This window comes from Puma concolor, chromosome E1, assembly GCF_028749965.1.
Source record: "Puma concolor isolate L17-30 chromosome E1, mPumCon1.1.hap2, whole genome shotgun sequence".
NCBI lineage: Eukaryota > Metazoa > Chordata > Mammalia > Carnivora > Felidae > Puma > Puma concolor.
Window position 1 is genome coordinate 18,847,794 of NC_141680.1, and position 16,424 is coordinate 18,864,217.

Below are 16,424 nucleotides of genomic sequence, written 5' to 3' on the forward strand. Positions count from 1 at the left end.
TTCTACTGAAAAAGACTTTAATGGGGCTAATATTCCAACCTTCCCCCCAAACCTGAGACGCTGGGGAGACCTCAGTGGCCGGGCTGGTCCCAGAGGCTGTTGCCATGGCAACTGCTGGTAGATGCCGCTCCCCAGGCTGCCCCAACCCCAAGTTTCAATAAATACAGTGCAAAGTCTGGGCACCCACCCAGCAGGGGAGACAAGGACCCGGAGTGCTAGAGAGGGCAGGTCGCATGGTCTGTGAGCTCACACGTGCACACACTGAGAAACATACACACCGAGGATCGTGTGCACACACAAGAAACCCCCTCTCAGGCATCCTCACGTGACACACCATCCTCACATACACACTCACATCCATCCATATATATATATACACATTATCCTCAGGTACACAGGGCGGAGCACTCCCATCCCTTCCTTACAGACACGCGCGAGGTTCTGTATATATGTGCCTCTCTCTCAGGGCTTGGCCTGGAGCCCGGGTGTCCCGTCCTGGCTCAGAGGAATGAGAACAGGTGGGTCTTCCTGGTCTTGGCCAGGTGATACCCTGGTCTAGGGGCGAGCTGTTGTGGTGTTTGCCTGGTTGACCATGCAGTTGGCTGTGGTGTTGGAGTAGGCCCAGGAGGGGAAGGTGTACAGGCTGAAGATGGGGAAGCTCCAGCTGTTGATGGCCAGCGTGATGACCAGCACTCCGATGATGTTGAGCAGGAATCCCGTTCGGGCCTGGTGTGAGGAGAGCCAGTCTGAGCGACCCGTTGCTGAGCCGGGCCAGTACCCAGCCCTTGGTGTTCACGGGTGCTCAAGAGCTCTCTTACCAGCAACACTCTCCCCGGAAGTCTGCCTGTGGGTCTGACCCGCAGCACCAGGCAGCGCCCCCTCCCTCTTGCTTTAATCCCGATGCTAAGAAGGGAAAAGGAAGCCCTTCCTGAGCGTTCAGGGCCTTGGGCTTCGTTCGAGTCCTTCTCCCCAGGTACAGGTGCCCTAGCACCTGGGAGCCTTCCCTAAATTCCTCACCCCCTCCTCTCCCTCTCGCGTGGTTGGCAGGGTCTGAAGATGCTCCGGCTGGGGATCATGGCACAACCCTCCTGCTGTCCCCCAGCCTGCACAGGCTTTGCTCTTGACGCTGAGAATCTCAGTGGCTTTAGGCTTCTTTGTGGTCCACCAAGAAGGGAGGACAGAGCAGAAAGGAGCACTGAAGCACTCAGGTCCCACTGCTACTCACCATATCAGACACCTTGAGGCCTCCGAAAGAGAAGACTATGGCGTTGGGTGGGGTGGCCACAGGCAGCATGAAGGCCAGGGAGGCAGACAGCGTGCAGGGGAGCATGACATAGAGAGGGTGGAGGCAGATGGCCTGGGACTGGACGGGGAGACAGTGGGCAGAACTGATCCCAGTCCTCATCCCAGAGAGGAAGAGGTGGCCCCCAATTCTCCCCCTTCCTCTCTCTGGGGGACAACCTTCCCCGCCCCCCAACAACATAGACTCTGGCCATGAACCCCACCACTTCTGCCAGAAGGCACTGGTGACCTGGGAAGGGCCCCTTGACCTCTCTGGAGGGGATGAGTGTGCGGCCCTGCCCAGCGGGGCGTGGTGAGGGGAGGGGCCCATAAAACGGATCTCAAAGGGGCTCTGGGGTGTCATCAAAGGCTGCGGGAACGCGCCACGGGAGGAAGGGGCTGGGGACGCTCCAGGGAGTAATTTCAACCTGTCACCTCAGGACTGACCAGAACAGGGGCTGGGCCCGGGAGGTGGGCGAGGCCACCAGTGAGGCCCATCAGGATACTCAAGGGGTAACGTCACCAGGGATGGAGTGAGTCAGGGGCCAGAGGGCCTTGTGGCCCGAGGTAGCTGAAAAGTCTGGGGAAGGGCGGCAGCTCAGGGGTCTTCTCCCGGAAATGAGACGAGGTGCAGACAGGTCACTCCAACCCGCAGGTGGGGCCCCTGGGTGGGATGGGGTGGGCAGGAGGGCTGCCTGGAGGAAGTGTGTCTGCAGGGCCAGCTCACCATGGAGGCCAGAATGGGCAGGAAAAGTGTGGTGGTGGCCACGTTGCTGGTGCACTCAGTGAAGGTGGCAATCAGCAGGCAGAGGATGAAGGCAATGGCGGGAGGTGGCACATTCTGTAGCGGGGTCAGCTTGTCCCCCAGCCACTCGGACAGTCCTGATTTCTGTGGCAGAGGACAGGTTCTCTGTGTGAGAGGTTGAGGTTCTCTAGAGAGACCTCTCTAGAGTCTTCAGAGTCAGGGCAGCTTGGGAAGGAAGGTAAAACCCGGGCAGAACCAGGAGGTGCCCTCAAAGTGATTTTGAAGAACATTTGGATGTAGGGAGAAGGGTCAGATGAGAAGCTAGGAAGAGGGGGCCAAAGGGCCTTCTTGGGAAACCGGGGGCCTGGTGGGAGGAAAGACCTTTAACTCCATTTACTCCCGCTCTCCCAACCTCTCTTAGGAGCTCCCCGGCCATCTTCAGCCCTCTCCCCGCCTCCTCCAGCCCAGCAGGTTGGCAGGAGAGAGAAGGGGGAAGGGCCCTTGCTATAAAGGCTGGGCAAGAGGCTGACAGAAGAATGGGGACAGTCCACAGAGTCATAAGGGCTCCAAGGTCTTTCCCTGTCCACATCTGTTATACCAGACTGTGAGTCCCAGGGAGCTGGGACTTTATCTCCTACAATGCTGCCCACCCAGCCCCCAGCACAGTGCTTGGCCCCTTGAACTAACAACCTGAGATCCAGGAGTCCCTGGCACCACTCTCCGACCCGGGGAAGCTGCCTCCTGTCTGCGCACTGAAAGAGCTTAGCCAGAACACTGAGGCCCAGGGGCGCAGGTTCAGGGATTTCCCTCTTGGATGGAGGCTCTGGGGAATGAATGAGGGCTTGATCCCCAAAGCCTGGCTGGGTGTGATCATGGCGCCCCCTGGTGGCCCCAGTGGGTCAACTGGGTCCACCCAATGCTCGCTACTCCCTGGTGCTAAAGCTATTGCATCCTCTGTCTGGTGGTTGCTGAGAACAGTCCCTGCCTTGCAGAGAAGCCTGCCTTCCCTTTGGCTTTGAGAACCCGAACAGGGAGAGGTGCCTGTGGCTTGTGTGTCCGCCCCCTCTCTTAGCCGGGGCTCTGACCTGTCGCTCCAGCTGCTGCAAAGACTCTACCCACGAGGAGGCTCCTTAGTGGGGATCAGGTCTCCCCCGTGTGGGATAGAAGCAGGGCACCTCTTTCCCTGTGCCAGGGTCTCCCTCAAACAGTCTGGGGGGAGGGCAGTGGTTTCTCACCTCACTGCCCTTGGCTAGGGCAAAGCCACCACCCAGAAGGAAGACGATATTCCAGGGCATCTTCTCATTCACTGTCTTCCAGTTGAGGAGGGCAGGAGGGGCCTTCAGCCTCCCTGGTTTGTCTATTTCCCAGGCAGAGGAGGATGGGTCACCAAGGGCCAACAGGTTTTCCCTCCCCTCCACTTGGGTCTGTCTCTGGGTCCCTATCTGACTTTAATGCACGTGGGAGAGGGACCCTCAGTTCGGCAACATCCTTACTTTGCCCCTGAGCTCCTGCACCCTTGGCAACTCATCCCCGCTTCTCTGGGCTTTTACCACTCCTGTCAAGTGTGGTTGAAGGCACATTTCATGACAGAAGGCAGAGGCTGCCCAGAGCCCCTTCCCTGCCCCAGTCCAGGTTCTTACCTGGATCCTGAGTCAGCCCTGGGATCTTGGAGGGCACCAAGAACATAATTATGCCAATGAAGATGGCCACTGTCCCATCGGACGCCATGCTGTGGGCAGGGCAAGCAGGGCAGGCTTAGTGGCTCAGGTCTGCTCAGGGTCATCGGGTGGAAAGGCGGTGGAGAGGAGCCCCCTCCCACAGACGTGCCAAGTCCTCTTGACACGTCCTCCCCACCGTGTTACCTCCTGGTCGGCGCCAGGAGGTGAGCCCCAGAAGGATTCCCTGTCTCCCCCAGAATGCTCACCTTTTCCCATCCTTGTCGGGAAAAGCCAGGTTGCCCCAGCCAAGGAAAAAGCCGGGCTCCCGAGTGAACCATAGCACCACCAAGATGACAAAGAGGACAGAGACAGCCTTCTCTGCAAAGCTCATGGGGCCCAGTAGCTTGTGTTCTGTTCGGATGATGTGGAAGGCTGCCTGCTCTTGCTCCCGCTCGTGTCCGCCAAAGCCAAAGTTCTTCAGGAAGCTGCAGGCAGGGGGCGGGGGGGGGGGGGGGATGGGGGGCAGTTCTTGAGGGCCCCGCACCAGGCAGGGGAAGCAAGGGGTTCTGAGTGCCTGTGTTATACTGCCGAGACCACCTCAGTGTTGCCACATGAAGGCCTTGGACCCACCCAAGGTTCTGGAAGAAGAGTAGAAGACTCTCAGGGCGTCACGGTTCTTAGTTAGCAGAGGCAAGGCTGGGGCTCCAGGGACAGATCTCTCCATCTGCCCCATTGACTCCCTGTCCCTCCAGAAACTCTCTTGTGCTAAGCCGTCCTTTGCTCAGAGTGAGGTGGATCTAGAGGCCTGGACCCCACGGTTCCTTCTGACTCCAGATCACCCTCCCCTCTTCCAACAGCCTTTCGGGAAACCCTCCCCTCCCTCTCCTACCTGCTTCTGGGCATCCAACTCCTGCCAGCCTGAGCCCCACCAACATCACTCTTAGAGGCACAGAGGCTGCCACTCGCTCCTGTGTGCCCCTTGCTTCACTCAGGTTTATTTCTGACTTTTCTCTTGGGCAAATCTCAACTCCCCGAGGGACTGTGCATTCCTCAATGGCAAAGGCCACAATTCACACATCTTTGAATCCCCTGTGGTGCCTTGCATATGCTGGTCTCTTTGACTACACCTCGCCTTGTACCAGTGCCCAGCCTCAACCCAGCCTCCTTGCACCTGCCCAAGCGAATTTTCCAAAGGACAGCAGCAATACTTAAAAGCTTTCAATGTGTCGGGAGCCTGGGTGTTGAGCATTCGACTTCAGCTCAGGTCATGATCTCGTGGTGTGTGAGCTCGAGCCCCCACCTTGGGCTCTGTGCTGAGAACTCGGAGCCTAGAGCCTGCTTGGGATTCTGTGTCGCCCTCTCTCTCTGCCCCTCCCCTGCTTGCATTCTGTTTCTCTCTCTCTCAAAAACAAATAAACATTAAAAAAAAACCCAAAAAACATTCAATGTCCCCCCCCCCCTTACTTCCCTCCCTCCCCACCACCACCTGGACAGGAAGGGCAAATAACAACTCATACCACAATACCATTCATATCACTACTCCGAGCCTGTACTCGTAGCAGACATCACCAGTCAATCCCAGACCCAATTCCAACTGAGCTCTAGCAAGGTCTCACATTCACAAGGTTTTCTTTTCTTTTCTTTTCTTTTTAAAACATATTTATTTATTTGGGGGAGATCACAAGTTGGGGGGCAGAGAGAGGAGGACGGAGGTTCCAAAGCGGGCTCTGTGCTGACAGGCTGACAGCAGTGAGCCTAACGTGGGGCTCGAAAGCTCAAACCGGGGTACTGCGAGATCATGACCTGAGCCAACCTGAAGTCGGACGCTCAACCGACTGGGCCACGCAGGTGCCCCAAGGCCTCACAAGATTTTCCTCAGACTTCTAGTCACTACCAGTAACCCAGGGTTGGAAGTAAGAATAAAGCCTATTTACTACTCTTGGTCTCAAGGGCAAGGTCCAAACTGTTTATGTGGCACACAGGATCCTCCATAATCTTCCCCTGCTTACTTCTCCAGCTTCAACTCCTAATATTCCGTTTTGCTCTTTACGTTTCAACCAAACAAAACTAGAGTTTTCCCAAACACATGGTCTTTCTTGCCTCTGTACCTCTGCACAAGCTGTTCCTGCTGCCTGGAATGTCTTCACCCCATTCTCTACCTGGCTGGCTTCTAGTTCTACACGACTCACTTCGGTCAGCATGTCCTCCGGGGGCCTTCTGGCATCTCCACTATCCTGGGCCGTGTTCCTGCACCCCCGGACTTCCTTCTGTCACGGCCCCTGCCATACCATCACCCATTAGATGGTGAGCTCCAAGAACAGGGCCCGTGCCTAATGTCCTCTAGCATTCTCCATGCCTAATACGGGGCCAGATGTAAGTAGAGAGCAACAAATGCTTTTGTAAGTGGCCATGTTCACGGTGCACTCAAGCATTTACCAAAGGACTGTGGAGCCTTATGGGATGGATCTGGCCTGGGCATCAGGAGACCTGGTTTTCAATGTCAGCATGGACAAATCTAGTTGAATACCTCCCCTCGAGCCTCCGTTTGCTCATCTGCTAAATGGGGTCATACTCTCCATCCAGTAAGTCCCTCAAATGGGGATGCTAGGTACATAGGCCTTGGGAGGGGATTATATCCTCTGTCACAGTGGCCAGCCACCTGGTTACCCAACGGGAAGCTCCCAGAGGGTAAGGGCGGGTGCCCGGGCTTCTTTCGTTCAGTCCACCACTTACTTGAACCCCAGGAAGAGCACCTGCAGCCACAGCCAGGCAAGCAGCAGCAAGATGACCATGGTGGGGAAGGCAAAGCCAAACCAGGAGGCGAAGTTCACCACGTTGCCATTTTCGGGGAAGAGCCTGAAGGGGGATACGGGCTGCTGCGTGACCCTGCCCGGTGACCGGCCTCCCTGGGGAAGGGCAGGTGCCCCGCCCCCCAGCCCCAGTCACTCACGAGTTGACCTGGCCTTGCAGCACCAGGTTGGGGGTGGTGCCGGTGAGCGTGGCGATGCCCCCGATGCTGGCCGAGTAGCACACACACAGGCTCATGCCCTGGCTAAAGCGGACCCGCTGCCTGTCCTTCTGTGCCTTCGGCTCTGAAGAAGCAGGCGGGACAGGGTGGACCTGCCCATTATCTGGGAACGAGGGAGAGCTTCGGTGGGGGGTGGGCGCAGGGCCACCTCTGGGGAGCATGGCCGGAATGTTCTGCAGCCTCCGGGGGCCTTGTCAGTGGACAGCTGAGACCCCCCCCCCAGGTGAGGGGAGCGGGCAGGGGTGCGTCCAGGTTTGCAAGGGAGGCTCAGGCCGGGTGGGTCCTCAGACACCATGTGGCCCAAACTCTCTCTTGACAGAGGGTGATGGAGACACAGAGAATGGAAGAGGACTATTCAAACAGGACGAACGGAGCCTGGATCCCTGATGGCCCACCCAGACTCTGGCTCCCTGCCTCCCAGGGTGACCCAGCATCTTGGTTTGCCCAGGACTGAAGGGATTCTCAGAACATGGGACTTTTTTTTTTTTTTTTTTTTTACATTTATTCATGTTTGAGAGACAGAGAGAGACAAGGATGAGTGGGGGAAGGGGCAGAGGGAGGGAGACAACAGAATCCGAAACAGGCTCCAGGCTCTGAGCTGCCAGCACAGAGCCCGACTCGAGGCTCGAGCCCGTGAACTGTGAGATCATGACCTGAGCCGAAGTTGTATGCTTAACCGACTGAGCCAGCCAGGCGTCCCGGAACATGGGACTTCAAAACATTTTTTATGATTTTATTTTTTAAAAATGTTTATTATTTATTTTGAGAGAGAGAGAGTGTGTGAGCAGGGGAGGAGGAGAGAGAGAGGAAGAGAGAGAATCCCAAACAGGCTCCACGCACAGTGGATCCTGACTCGGTGTGAGATCCCATGACCCTGAGCTCATGACCTGAGCCGAAATCAAGAGGTGGACGCTCAACCGACTGAGCCACCCAGGCGCCCCGTGGGACTTTTTGTTTTAAAACTAAGACAGTCTTGGGCAAACCAGGACAAGTTGGTCACTGTACATCTTGCCTCCCTTTTGTCTCCCTGGGGGCTCCAAGATGACCACTCCCGTCGTGGACATCATCTCAGACCCTCCCCAAGGGCCGGGGCTGGGGGCGGGGCAGGGTCGAGCCTCATCCTTCTCACCAAGCTTGGTCACGTCCTTCTGGGGACTTGGTTCCTGGAGCTCAAAGGTGGGGTTGTCGCTGCCCTCCTCTACATCCTTGCTTGTGGGCGTCTTGTACAGCTGTTCCAGAACAGCATGTGCGATGGGCACCATCATGGCCGTGGTGGCTGTGTTGCTGATCCACATGGACAGGAAGGCCGTGACCAACATGAAGCCCAACAGCAGCCTAGGGACAGACAGACAGACACACTGGCTGGTGTTCCAGTGTGCCTGCGGGGACTGGATACCCAGCACACCACCCGCTCCAGGTTCCCCAGTCCTGGTTGGTGAGCACTCACAGGGCAGGCCGCACCCCGATGATGAGGAGCACGCGGAGGGCAATGCGTTTGTGCAGATTCCAGTGCTCCACAGCGATGGCCACGAGCAACCCCCCGACGAACAGGATGTTGGTGTCCTTAAAGTACTCGATGCACACCTGGCAGGGAGGGACAGCTGAGAGGCAGGAAGGGGTCTCCCCCTGTGCCCCTGTGCCCCTGGGCAGAAGCTACAGTCACTGACATTCCCACAAACAGGGGTTGGTCTCTGGGCTCTCGGAACCAAATGGAAATGGTCTTTGGATCATCTTCCATTTAATATTAACCAGTTCCTGTCTTCCTGCCAAACTCCTTCTTTCTCGCCTCAGGAACGAGTGCGAGGTAATCTAGCCTGATCCCAGTCATGTTTCAAGCCATTGACTAGGAGCTAGAGAATTTAGTGCGGATTCTGGAAACTACGGCAGTGGTTCTCAAAGTGTGGTCCATAAGCTGGCATCATCACCAACCTGGAGCTTGCGAGGAATGAAATGCTCAGGCCCTGCCCCAGATCCACTGAATCAGAAACTCTGGGGGGTAGGGCCCAGCAATCTGTTTCAACCAGCCCCGAGGATGATCCTGACGCACGCTCATGTTTCAGAGTCACTGAACCCAGAAAATACAAGTTCTTTAGCTGACTTCCAAGGCCCCTTTTCCTGGGTGACCAGGCCTTTCCACCTCCCTGGCCTACACCTGGTCCGCTTTGAATTAGCTCTCAACACCAACCATGCACTTCTAGAACGCACGCCCCCCACCCCTGCTCCCCTGCGTCTTCTAGCTGACTCCTCCTTTAGTGCTCCCTGACCTGCCAAGCAGAGGCGAGGACCCCTCTTCCGTGTGCGCTGCCTGTGAGGAGTCTTCTTCCTTCACCAGTGTTTTAGAGCAGACCCCCTCCATACGGGGAGCCTTTCCTCTTGGGAAAGGGGGGAGGCTTACCTCGGAGGCATCCATTATGCCCATCATGGGGTACAGGATGATGGGGAAGAGGGCGGTGACAGCCAGGGGCAGAGCCTCGGTGCACCAGAAGAGCGCCATGAGGATGATGGAGTAGGCACAGTAGGCTTCCTGTGGGCGAGAGAGGGGTGGCAGAGCTGTTGCTGGGGCAGGCCTGTGTCCCGGAGTCACGTCACCTCCTGCCCCCAGAGAAAACAGGCCATTTGTAACAGCGGAGTGAGAGCGTGTGAAACCCACAGTCACTGATAACAGAGTCTAAGTCCCATTTCAAAACGGAAATAAAAAACAAAGCAAGGCACTCACCACCTTGTCTTTGACCTTGAGGAGGCTAGGCATTATGATCCAGCCATACTGAAGAGTCTAGATTTGGGAATCAAGCCCCACTCAGCCCGAGGGCATTGCAGTGGGCCAAAGTGAGGATCCTGCGGAGGAGATGGGGCTCATCTAGAAAAGACCCGGGGCCTGGCCAGTGTAGACTCCAGCCTGGCACCTCGGCCTTCCCTGGCTTTTTCAGAGCCTGTAAGAATATATTTGTATGACGAGGTAATGCATGTTTGTTCCCTCTCCCAGAAGGTGAGCTCCGTGAGGACAGACTCCATTTTGCAGCATCTAGGTGCTTGGAGCTCAGAACCCAGCAGGCTTCAGAGCAAATTTTTTCTGAAAGACTGAATCACTGGGAAGTTTTGGAATAGTGGGAGCAAGCCTGGCCTGACCACTGCATCGCACATTTCCAGGGGGTGCCATTCACATTTATAGAAGACGTGAAAGGTTCCCCCATCCCCGACTTGTGCAGGGAGTTGGTGGGAGGGGTAAACCCTGAGACACGGTTTTGCAAGCCTTTGGGTACCAGAGGCTCTCCTTTCTCTGACAGGGCCCCCAGGTCTAGAGGGGGCTGGCCTCAGACGTGGGAGGGGACTTGGAGCAGAAATGGAAGTCAGACAGTCGCCCCGGCGTCCTGGGGCCCCAGTGACATGGAAGCCTCCAGGGGAGCAGGTGTGCACATCCAAGGCTCCCCCGGGGCACCAGCTGGCTCTGTGGGCGGAGGCAAGGGGCTGTGTTCAGAAGCAAGGAGCTGTGTGCTGGGACAGTGGGCTGGGAGGCCCCTCCTCTCTGACCTGTCTCAGCTGTCCCTGGCCCTCTTGTTTTCTCCACCTGGTGCAGGCCGTCCTCACGACCCTTAGTACCTCATGCCCTTAGTACCCTAAGTTTGGGAAGGGTCCCTGGCGGTAGCCAGGGGGAAGAGGAAGCTGCTGTTTATTGAGCAACTCTTAGGAGCTGGGTGTTTTCCTACCTGTGGTTACAAGAAACTCAAACAGCCATTAAGGTGGGTGTGGTGGTCCCAGGTTATAGAGGAACTTGAGAAGGTAAGTGGCTCTTCAAGGTCACAGAACTGGGGCCGAGCAGAGCAGGGAAGACCCAGGCAAGGTATCTAGATTGCAGGATTCCAAGAGCGTTTCCCCAGTGTCCCAGGGAGAGGGCACCCCTCGACTGGAACAGCACGCAGCTGCAGGGCCAGGTGATGCCAGGCTCACTTTCTCATCATGAAATTTCCACCATCTCTCCTCACCCTGGACGTGAACTCTTGGGCCCCAGGGGTGGGGCCACCTTGACCTTCGCCCAGAGACCCGCCCCTCCCCCCCCCCCCCCCCCAGGAGGCCCGTTTTGCTGAAGCTGCTGTTCCTCAAGCACTTTCTCACTTGCAAGAATTGCAGGGATGGTTACTCATCCTCCCCTGGGGCTAAGGGCAGGCCAGCCCCTCTGGACCCTGGTGTCCCCCCTCCCCCAGCCCCCTGGGAATTCTCTGGCCAGAGACAAGGAGGGGGCTGGGGTAGATGATCACTGCTGATGCAAGAAGAAAGTGCTGCTAACGACAGCAGAAGCATCCCCAGGACTACTGCGTGCCAGGCTCCGCGCCCTCCATGCTTCAGAGGATTGTCGAGTTTAGTTGCTCTGGGAGGTAATGACTCTTGTTCCCATTCCACAGATGAAGAAACGAAGGCACAAGTAAACGAAGTAAACGGCTCAGCGTCACACACTAGCAAGTGAAGAAGCCAGGCCATCTGGGTCTTGAGCCTCAGCTTTTGCCTTCTACCGTGAGCTCGGTCCCTCACAGTCACAGGGTGTCCCACAGCCTCAGGTTCATTGTGACTAGTGGGGTGTATGAGGGTGATCTGGGGCTCTGAATTCAAACAACTACCTTCCAGGGGCGCCTGGGTGGCTCAGTCAACTGAGCATCTGACTCTTGGTTTCGGCTCAGGTCACATTCTCAAGGTTCATGAGTTCGAGTCCTGTGTTGGGGTCTACGCGGACAGCGCAGAGCACGCCTGGGATTCTCTCTCTCTCCCTGTCTCTCTGCCCTCCCCCTGCTCTCTCTCTCTCAAAAATAAGTAAACATTAAAAGAGAGAGAGAGAGAACTATCTTCCTGGGGGCCTGCCACTTCCTGTCATCAAGCTCCAGGTAAGTTCCTTCTCTTCTGAGACCACAGAGAGTTGTTAATAGTGAAGCCCTGCCCACCACGCTCCAGCGTATTCAGTCTCTGGCTCCCCTAACCCTTTACGTCTCTTCCCCTCCTCCCCCTCCTCCTCCTCATACGTCTATCTGTCTCTGGATCAAACCCCAAACCGGTTTCAAAGTTCTCTCCAGAAGCCTTCGGTGGCCCTGGTGGCCCTGGCCCTGTTTCTCCATCTTACCCTTGTGGGCAGCCTTGTCTGGATGTGGCATAATTTGCTGACCTGTTCTTCCTGGGTCATAGGATTCTTAACTGGGGCATGGAGTCCCAAGGAATTTGAAGGAAAGATATTTCATCTTTGCGCTAACATCTAAGTTCCAAACGTAGGCGGTAAAGCCATGGTGATTGGTGATTTTGTCACAGGCCCGATCGTGGCTGCCAGCCATCGGATACGTGCACAGATCGCTTGTTGCTGTTATCTCAAAAGAGTGTTTGTATCCATCACTGGTTTTGAAATTATAGTAGTTACACCAACGCTAGAAGCTTAATGCATTAATAATCGCCTATATTTCTGAAGTGCGATGTTTTTTCATGTTTTCATTACCGTATTCCAACGTGATTGGTTTCCTTTATAATCCTATTCGTTTTATTTTGTGCATTTCACTTTATTTCTTAAAGCTTCTATTTGTTTATTTTGAGAGAGACAGACAACGCGAGTGGGGAAGGGGCAGAGAGAGGGAGAGAGAGAATCCCAAGCAGTCTCGGCACTGTCAGCACAGAGCTGGAGGTGGGGCTCGAACCCACGAACCGTGAGACCATGACCTGAGCTGAAGTCAAGAGTCAGATGTTTAACCGACTGAGCCACCCAGGCGCCCCTATTTTGCGCATTTTAAAGCAATATTCTGAGAAGAGTACATAGTGTTTACTAGATAGTCAAAGGTATTCTTAACTCAGACATGGGTTAGAATCCCTGAGAGAGGTTTTCAGCCTCCTCCATTTTGACCTCAATCTGTACTTTCTAACTGATGAAATTCTTCTTTCCAGCGTATCTCTTAGCTCAGGCAAAAGACTTGAGTGGCAAAGCATCCCGTGATGAGGACTCAAACTGCCCCCTGCCCCGCCCCGCCCAGCAACAAGGAAAGCCCTGACACCAGCAAGACCTCATGTGATTGACCCCAAGAAAGTGATTGACCTGACCTTCCCTGCCCACCCAAACATACCCACCGATGTTTGTCCCACATTCTCCTTATATAAACCTGGAAGTATTTTCAGCACCTGGAGACAGTCTTTGAGATGTTAGTCCACTGTCTTCCGGGTGGTGGCCTCACTGAAATTAATTTCTTTCGCAGGCTCCAGGCTCCAAGCTGTCAGCACAGAGCCTGACACGGGGCTTGAACTCATGAACTGCAAGATCACGACCTGAGGCCAAGTCGGACGCTTAACCGGTTGAGCCGCCCAGGCGCCCCTGTCCCTCTGCCTTTGGATTTTGTCAGCAGCGAGTCACCCAACCTGGTCTGTTTGCAGCCCCGGAGCCGGGTGCTCTTGCACACCTGGGACCCAGTTACATCCCCACCCTAAGGCAAAGAACAAAAAATTTACTTAGCAGCAACTATCGGGGCTTCCCTGAATCTCCTTGGGAGTTTTCCAAACTTCTAGGTCCATCTCTGTGTGGAATTACTCTCTGGGCGGGAGCAGGGGTCTCTACTAGTCCCAGCAATGCGGTGGGAGCCAGAGTGAGGAACTGACGGAGGGTGGGGAGGTCGGGTGGGCGCTCTGCATATGTTCTCTCTCTTTTCCTCCTCTCATCTCCACGGGGCAGTGGCTCTCCCCACGCGCACTGAGAGGTGAGGAAGGAACCTGGGCTGGCCAAACTCAGCTGGCCACCTGTGGCGTGGGACCGGGACGCTCTGGCCACCGGCAGCTCCCCAGGCTGCGGCAGGCCAGGCGCTGCGCATGCCTTTGTCATAGTCACAGCAGGTGCTGCTGTCCAAGGTGGCCCTCCTGGAGCTCAGATACCACCAGGGAAGAGTTTGTTTCTGGCAGCAAGAGCTTTTTCCTGCCTCAGTCACTACCTTGCGCAGAGCAGTAGGGGAGGGGTTCCCCAGATCTGTTCCTTAGCTGAGGATTTGCTCCTCTCTCAGTTCCGTCTATGGACTCCCGAGGACGGGGAGTGAGGCTTTTCACCTCCGCGTCTCTCGCCCCTGGCTCGTTGGCTGGTGCTGGCCTGGGCGTGAAGCCCTCCTTTCCTGCCTGTGTCACCCCAACACCTGCCCCAGGAAGCATCCCGTTTGGATCCCCGTTTTCTTCAACCTCTGGGGAGTCGCTGTACCGGGAGCCCCTCGGGGGGAAACCCTTCATCAGGCACTCATTTGACAGTTCCTCAAATATTCCATCCTTCCTGCAGCCACAGGGCCTTTGCACATAATTTCCTCTCTTCTCTCCCCACTTTGCCTAGTTGATGTCTATTTACTTTTGAGCTCTTAACTCAAGTATTCCTTTTTCAGAGAATCCTCCAAGGGTTCCAGGCTCGGTTATAATCCCCATTTTCACACACCTGGCCCCTGTACCTCCTGCATAGCACCCATCACAGTCTGTAATGAAACACTTCGTTTCATGAATTTCTTGATGAACGTCCACCTTTTCATCAGACTGTACTCTCTAGGGAGTACAAAGCCTGAGTCTGTTTCTGCCCACCCCACCAGGCACCTATATGGAGGGGACACACACACACTATATGGAGAATGAATATTAGGCACTAGGGATACAGACGTGAGTCAGGCCCGGCCCTGGCCTTCAGGGACTCCAAATGCCCCCATGTGGGCTGGCCCGTGGGGCCACAGATGGGTGTGGATAGAAGAGATAAGGCTCAGAGGGCTTCCAAACCCCAAGAATGGCAGCTCGCTTCTTTTGTAATGGGAAACACAGGTCAGAGGTCAGGAAATCTGTGTGTCCAGGCCCAGCTTTATGGCTGTGTCCTTGGGCAAGTTACTTAACCTCTCTCGGCCTTTGTCTTTTCTTTCTTTCTTTCTTTCTTTCTTTCTTTCTTTCTTTCTTTCTTTCTTTCTTTCTTTCTTTCTTTCTGTCTCTTTCTTTCTTTCTGCAAGCAACATTGATCATTTCCAGCTGTACGCACATTTATCTCCTTATCTGCAAATGGGAATAAAAGAAACACCTACCTCGCTGGGCAATCGTAAGGATAAAGGATGTGAATGCGTAGGTATATGTCATAAAGGACCACAGATGACAGTGAGCAGATGGTGGGGTTGGCGTTGGGAGATGAACGTGCTCCTGGGCTTCTGGGGAACCAGGGTGGATGCACGAGGCACAAATGGAGATGCGACTTCCAGATAATCCAGGGCAGACTCTGGACCCGGGGTGTGGGCAAGGTGTGGGACCTGAGGGCATCACGGCCTTTACCCGTCATGGGCATAGAGCAGCCCGTGGTTGTTGGGCAGCAGAGAATGTGCCTGTAGTCTCAGAGGTATCACAACTGACTCCTCCTGCTGATTGAAGGTTAACCCAGGGAGGGGGGATGGGTTGGCACACAGCGGATCACTCCCACTGCCCCTCTGCCCCCGGTAAGTAGGGATGCCGCTGGCAGGAAGCACTCCTGGGTCTGGGGAGGGAGGTGAGGCACTAGTGCTCACCTGCCAAGCACCATGGCAAAGGAGAGATCAGAGTGGGATCCCAGAGGAGAAGGGGCCCCCTTCCCGGAGCCTCCATCTGTCTGGGCTGAGGAAGGCTCTCAGAGGGGACACTGAACGGGTATTGAGGGATGAATAGGAGTTTGGTGGGCAGGTGGGCAAATGGTGTTGAGGTGAGGGAGTAAGCAGAGAGGGAACAGAATGAGGCATAAAAGATTTCAGTGCATTCTTGGAGGAGTGTAATGCTTGGAAAAGGCCTTGTCTGCCTTGAGGGAGATCTAGGACTTTATCTGGAAGACGGGGGTAAAAAGTGGGCCCCTTAAAGGGTTTTAAGAGGAGAGAGTGACATGGTCAGGTTACACTGATGCTACCATTTGTGATTAAAAAAAAATTTTTTTTTAATATTTCTTTATTCTTGGGAGACTGAGAGACAGAGTGCAAGCAGGGGAGGGACAGAGAGAGAGAGAGAGAGAGAGAGAGAGAGAGAATTTGAAGCAGGCTCCAGGCTCTGAGCTGTCAGCACAGAGCCCGACACGGGGCTCGAACCTATGAAGCGTGGGATCATGACCTGGTCTGAAGTTAGATGCTTAACCGACTGAGCCACCCAGGCGCCCCAACCATTTGTGATTTTTAAAAATATGTGCACAAGTGTTTGTATATACATGGGAAAATCTCTGATTCAGAGATTCTTGCCCATTTTTTGTACCAAGTTTTCCTTGGCAGCCTGATGAAGTCTTCTAACTCTTTCTCAGAATAATGTTTTTAGGGGGGCCTGGGTGGCTCAGTCAGTTAAGCGTCCGACTCTTCATTTCAGCTCAGGATCTCATGGTTCATGGGATCAAGCCCCATGTCGGGCTCTGTGCTGACAGTGTGGGGCCTGCTTGGGATTCTCTCCCTCTTTCTCTGCCCCTCTCCTGTTTGCATGGGTGCTCTCTCGCTCTCACTCTCTCTCTCAAAATAAATAAATACATAAGCTTAAAAAATAAAAGAATAATGTTTTTAAATCTGTTAAATAAAATGCATAGAATCACAAAGGAGACCAACTGCATTGAAATACAGTGATTGCAATATGAAAGATGGGCTAGATAATGACATATGTTACTCTTTCTTAGCTAACAAGACCTTCACTGGCTAACAGCTACTGTAATTGCAAAGTCACGATTAACAAACAATATTTCAAGGTACCTGCAACAGCTGTAATGCAA

At 54.8% G+C, this 16,424-nt stretch overlaps 1 protein-coding gene across 2 annotated transcripts in view; it reads right to left on the minus strand.

Annotated features, from left to right (window-relative positions):
* SLC13A2 (solute carrier family 13 member 2) overlaps nt 1-16,424 on the minus strand; it is a 25,775-nt gene continuing 9,351 nt past the window's right edge. Inside the window, exons 2-12 of one of the 2 annotated variants that reach the window (XM_086686520.1) lie at nt 9,108-9,304; nt 8,160-8,296; nt 7,842-8,047; nt 6,635-6,815; nt 6,418-6,540; nt 3,951-4,169; nt 3,667-3,755; nt 3,262-3,383; nt 2,009-2,170; nt 1,226-1,363; nt 1-726 (exon numbers count right to left, since the gene is read on the minus strand). In XM_086686520.1, the coding sequence (XP_086542646.1) occupies nt 556-726; nt 1,226-1,363; nt 2,009-2,170; nt 3,262-3,383; nt 3,667-3,755; nt 3,951-4,169; nt 6,418-6,540; nt 6,635-6,815; nt 7,842-8,047; nt 8,160-8,296; nt 9,108-9,206 (1,647 nt within the window). In that variant the 5' untranslated portion in view covers nt 9,207-9,304 and the 3' untranslated portion in view covers nt 1-555. The remainder of the gene's footprint in view (nt 727-1,225; nt 1,364-2,008; nt 2,171-3,261; nt 3,384-3,666; nt 3,756-3,950; nt 4,170-6,417; nt 6,541-6,634; nt 6,816-7,841; nt 8,048-8,159; nt 8,297-9,107; nt 9,305-16,424) is intronic. The other variant, XM_025915973.2, reaches the window with a different exon arrangement.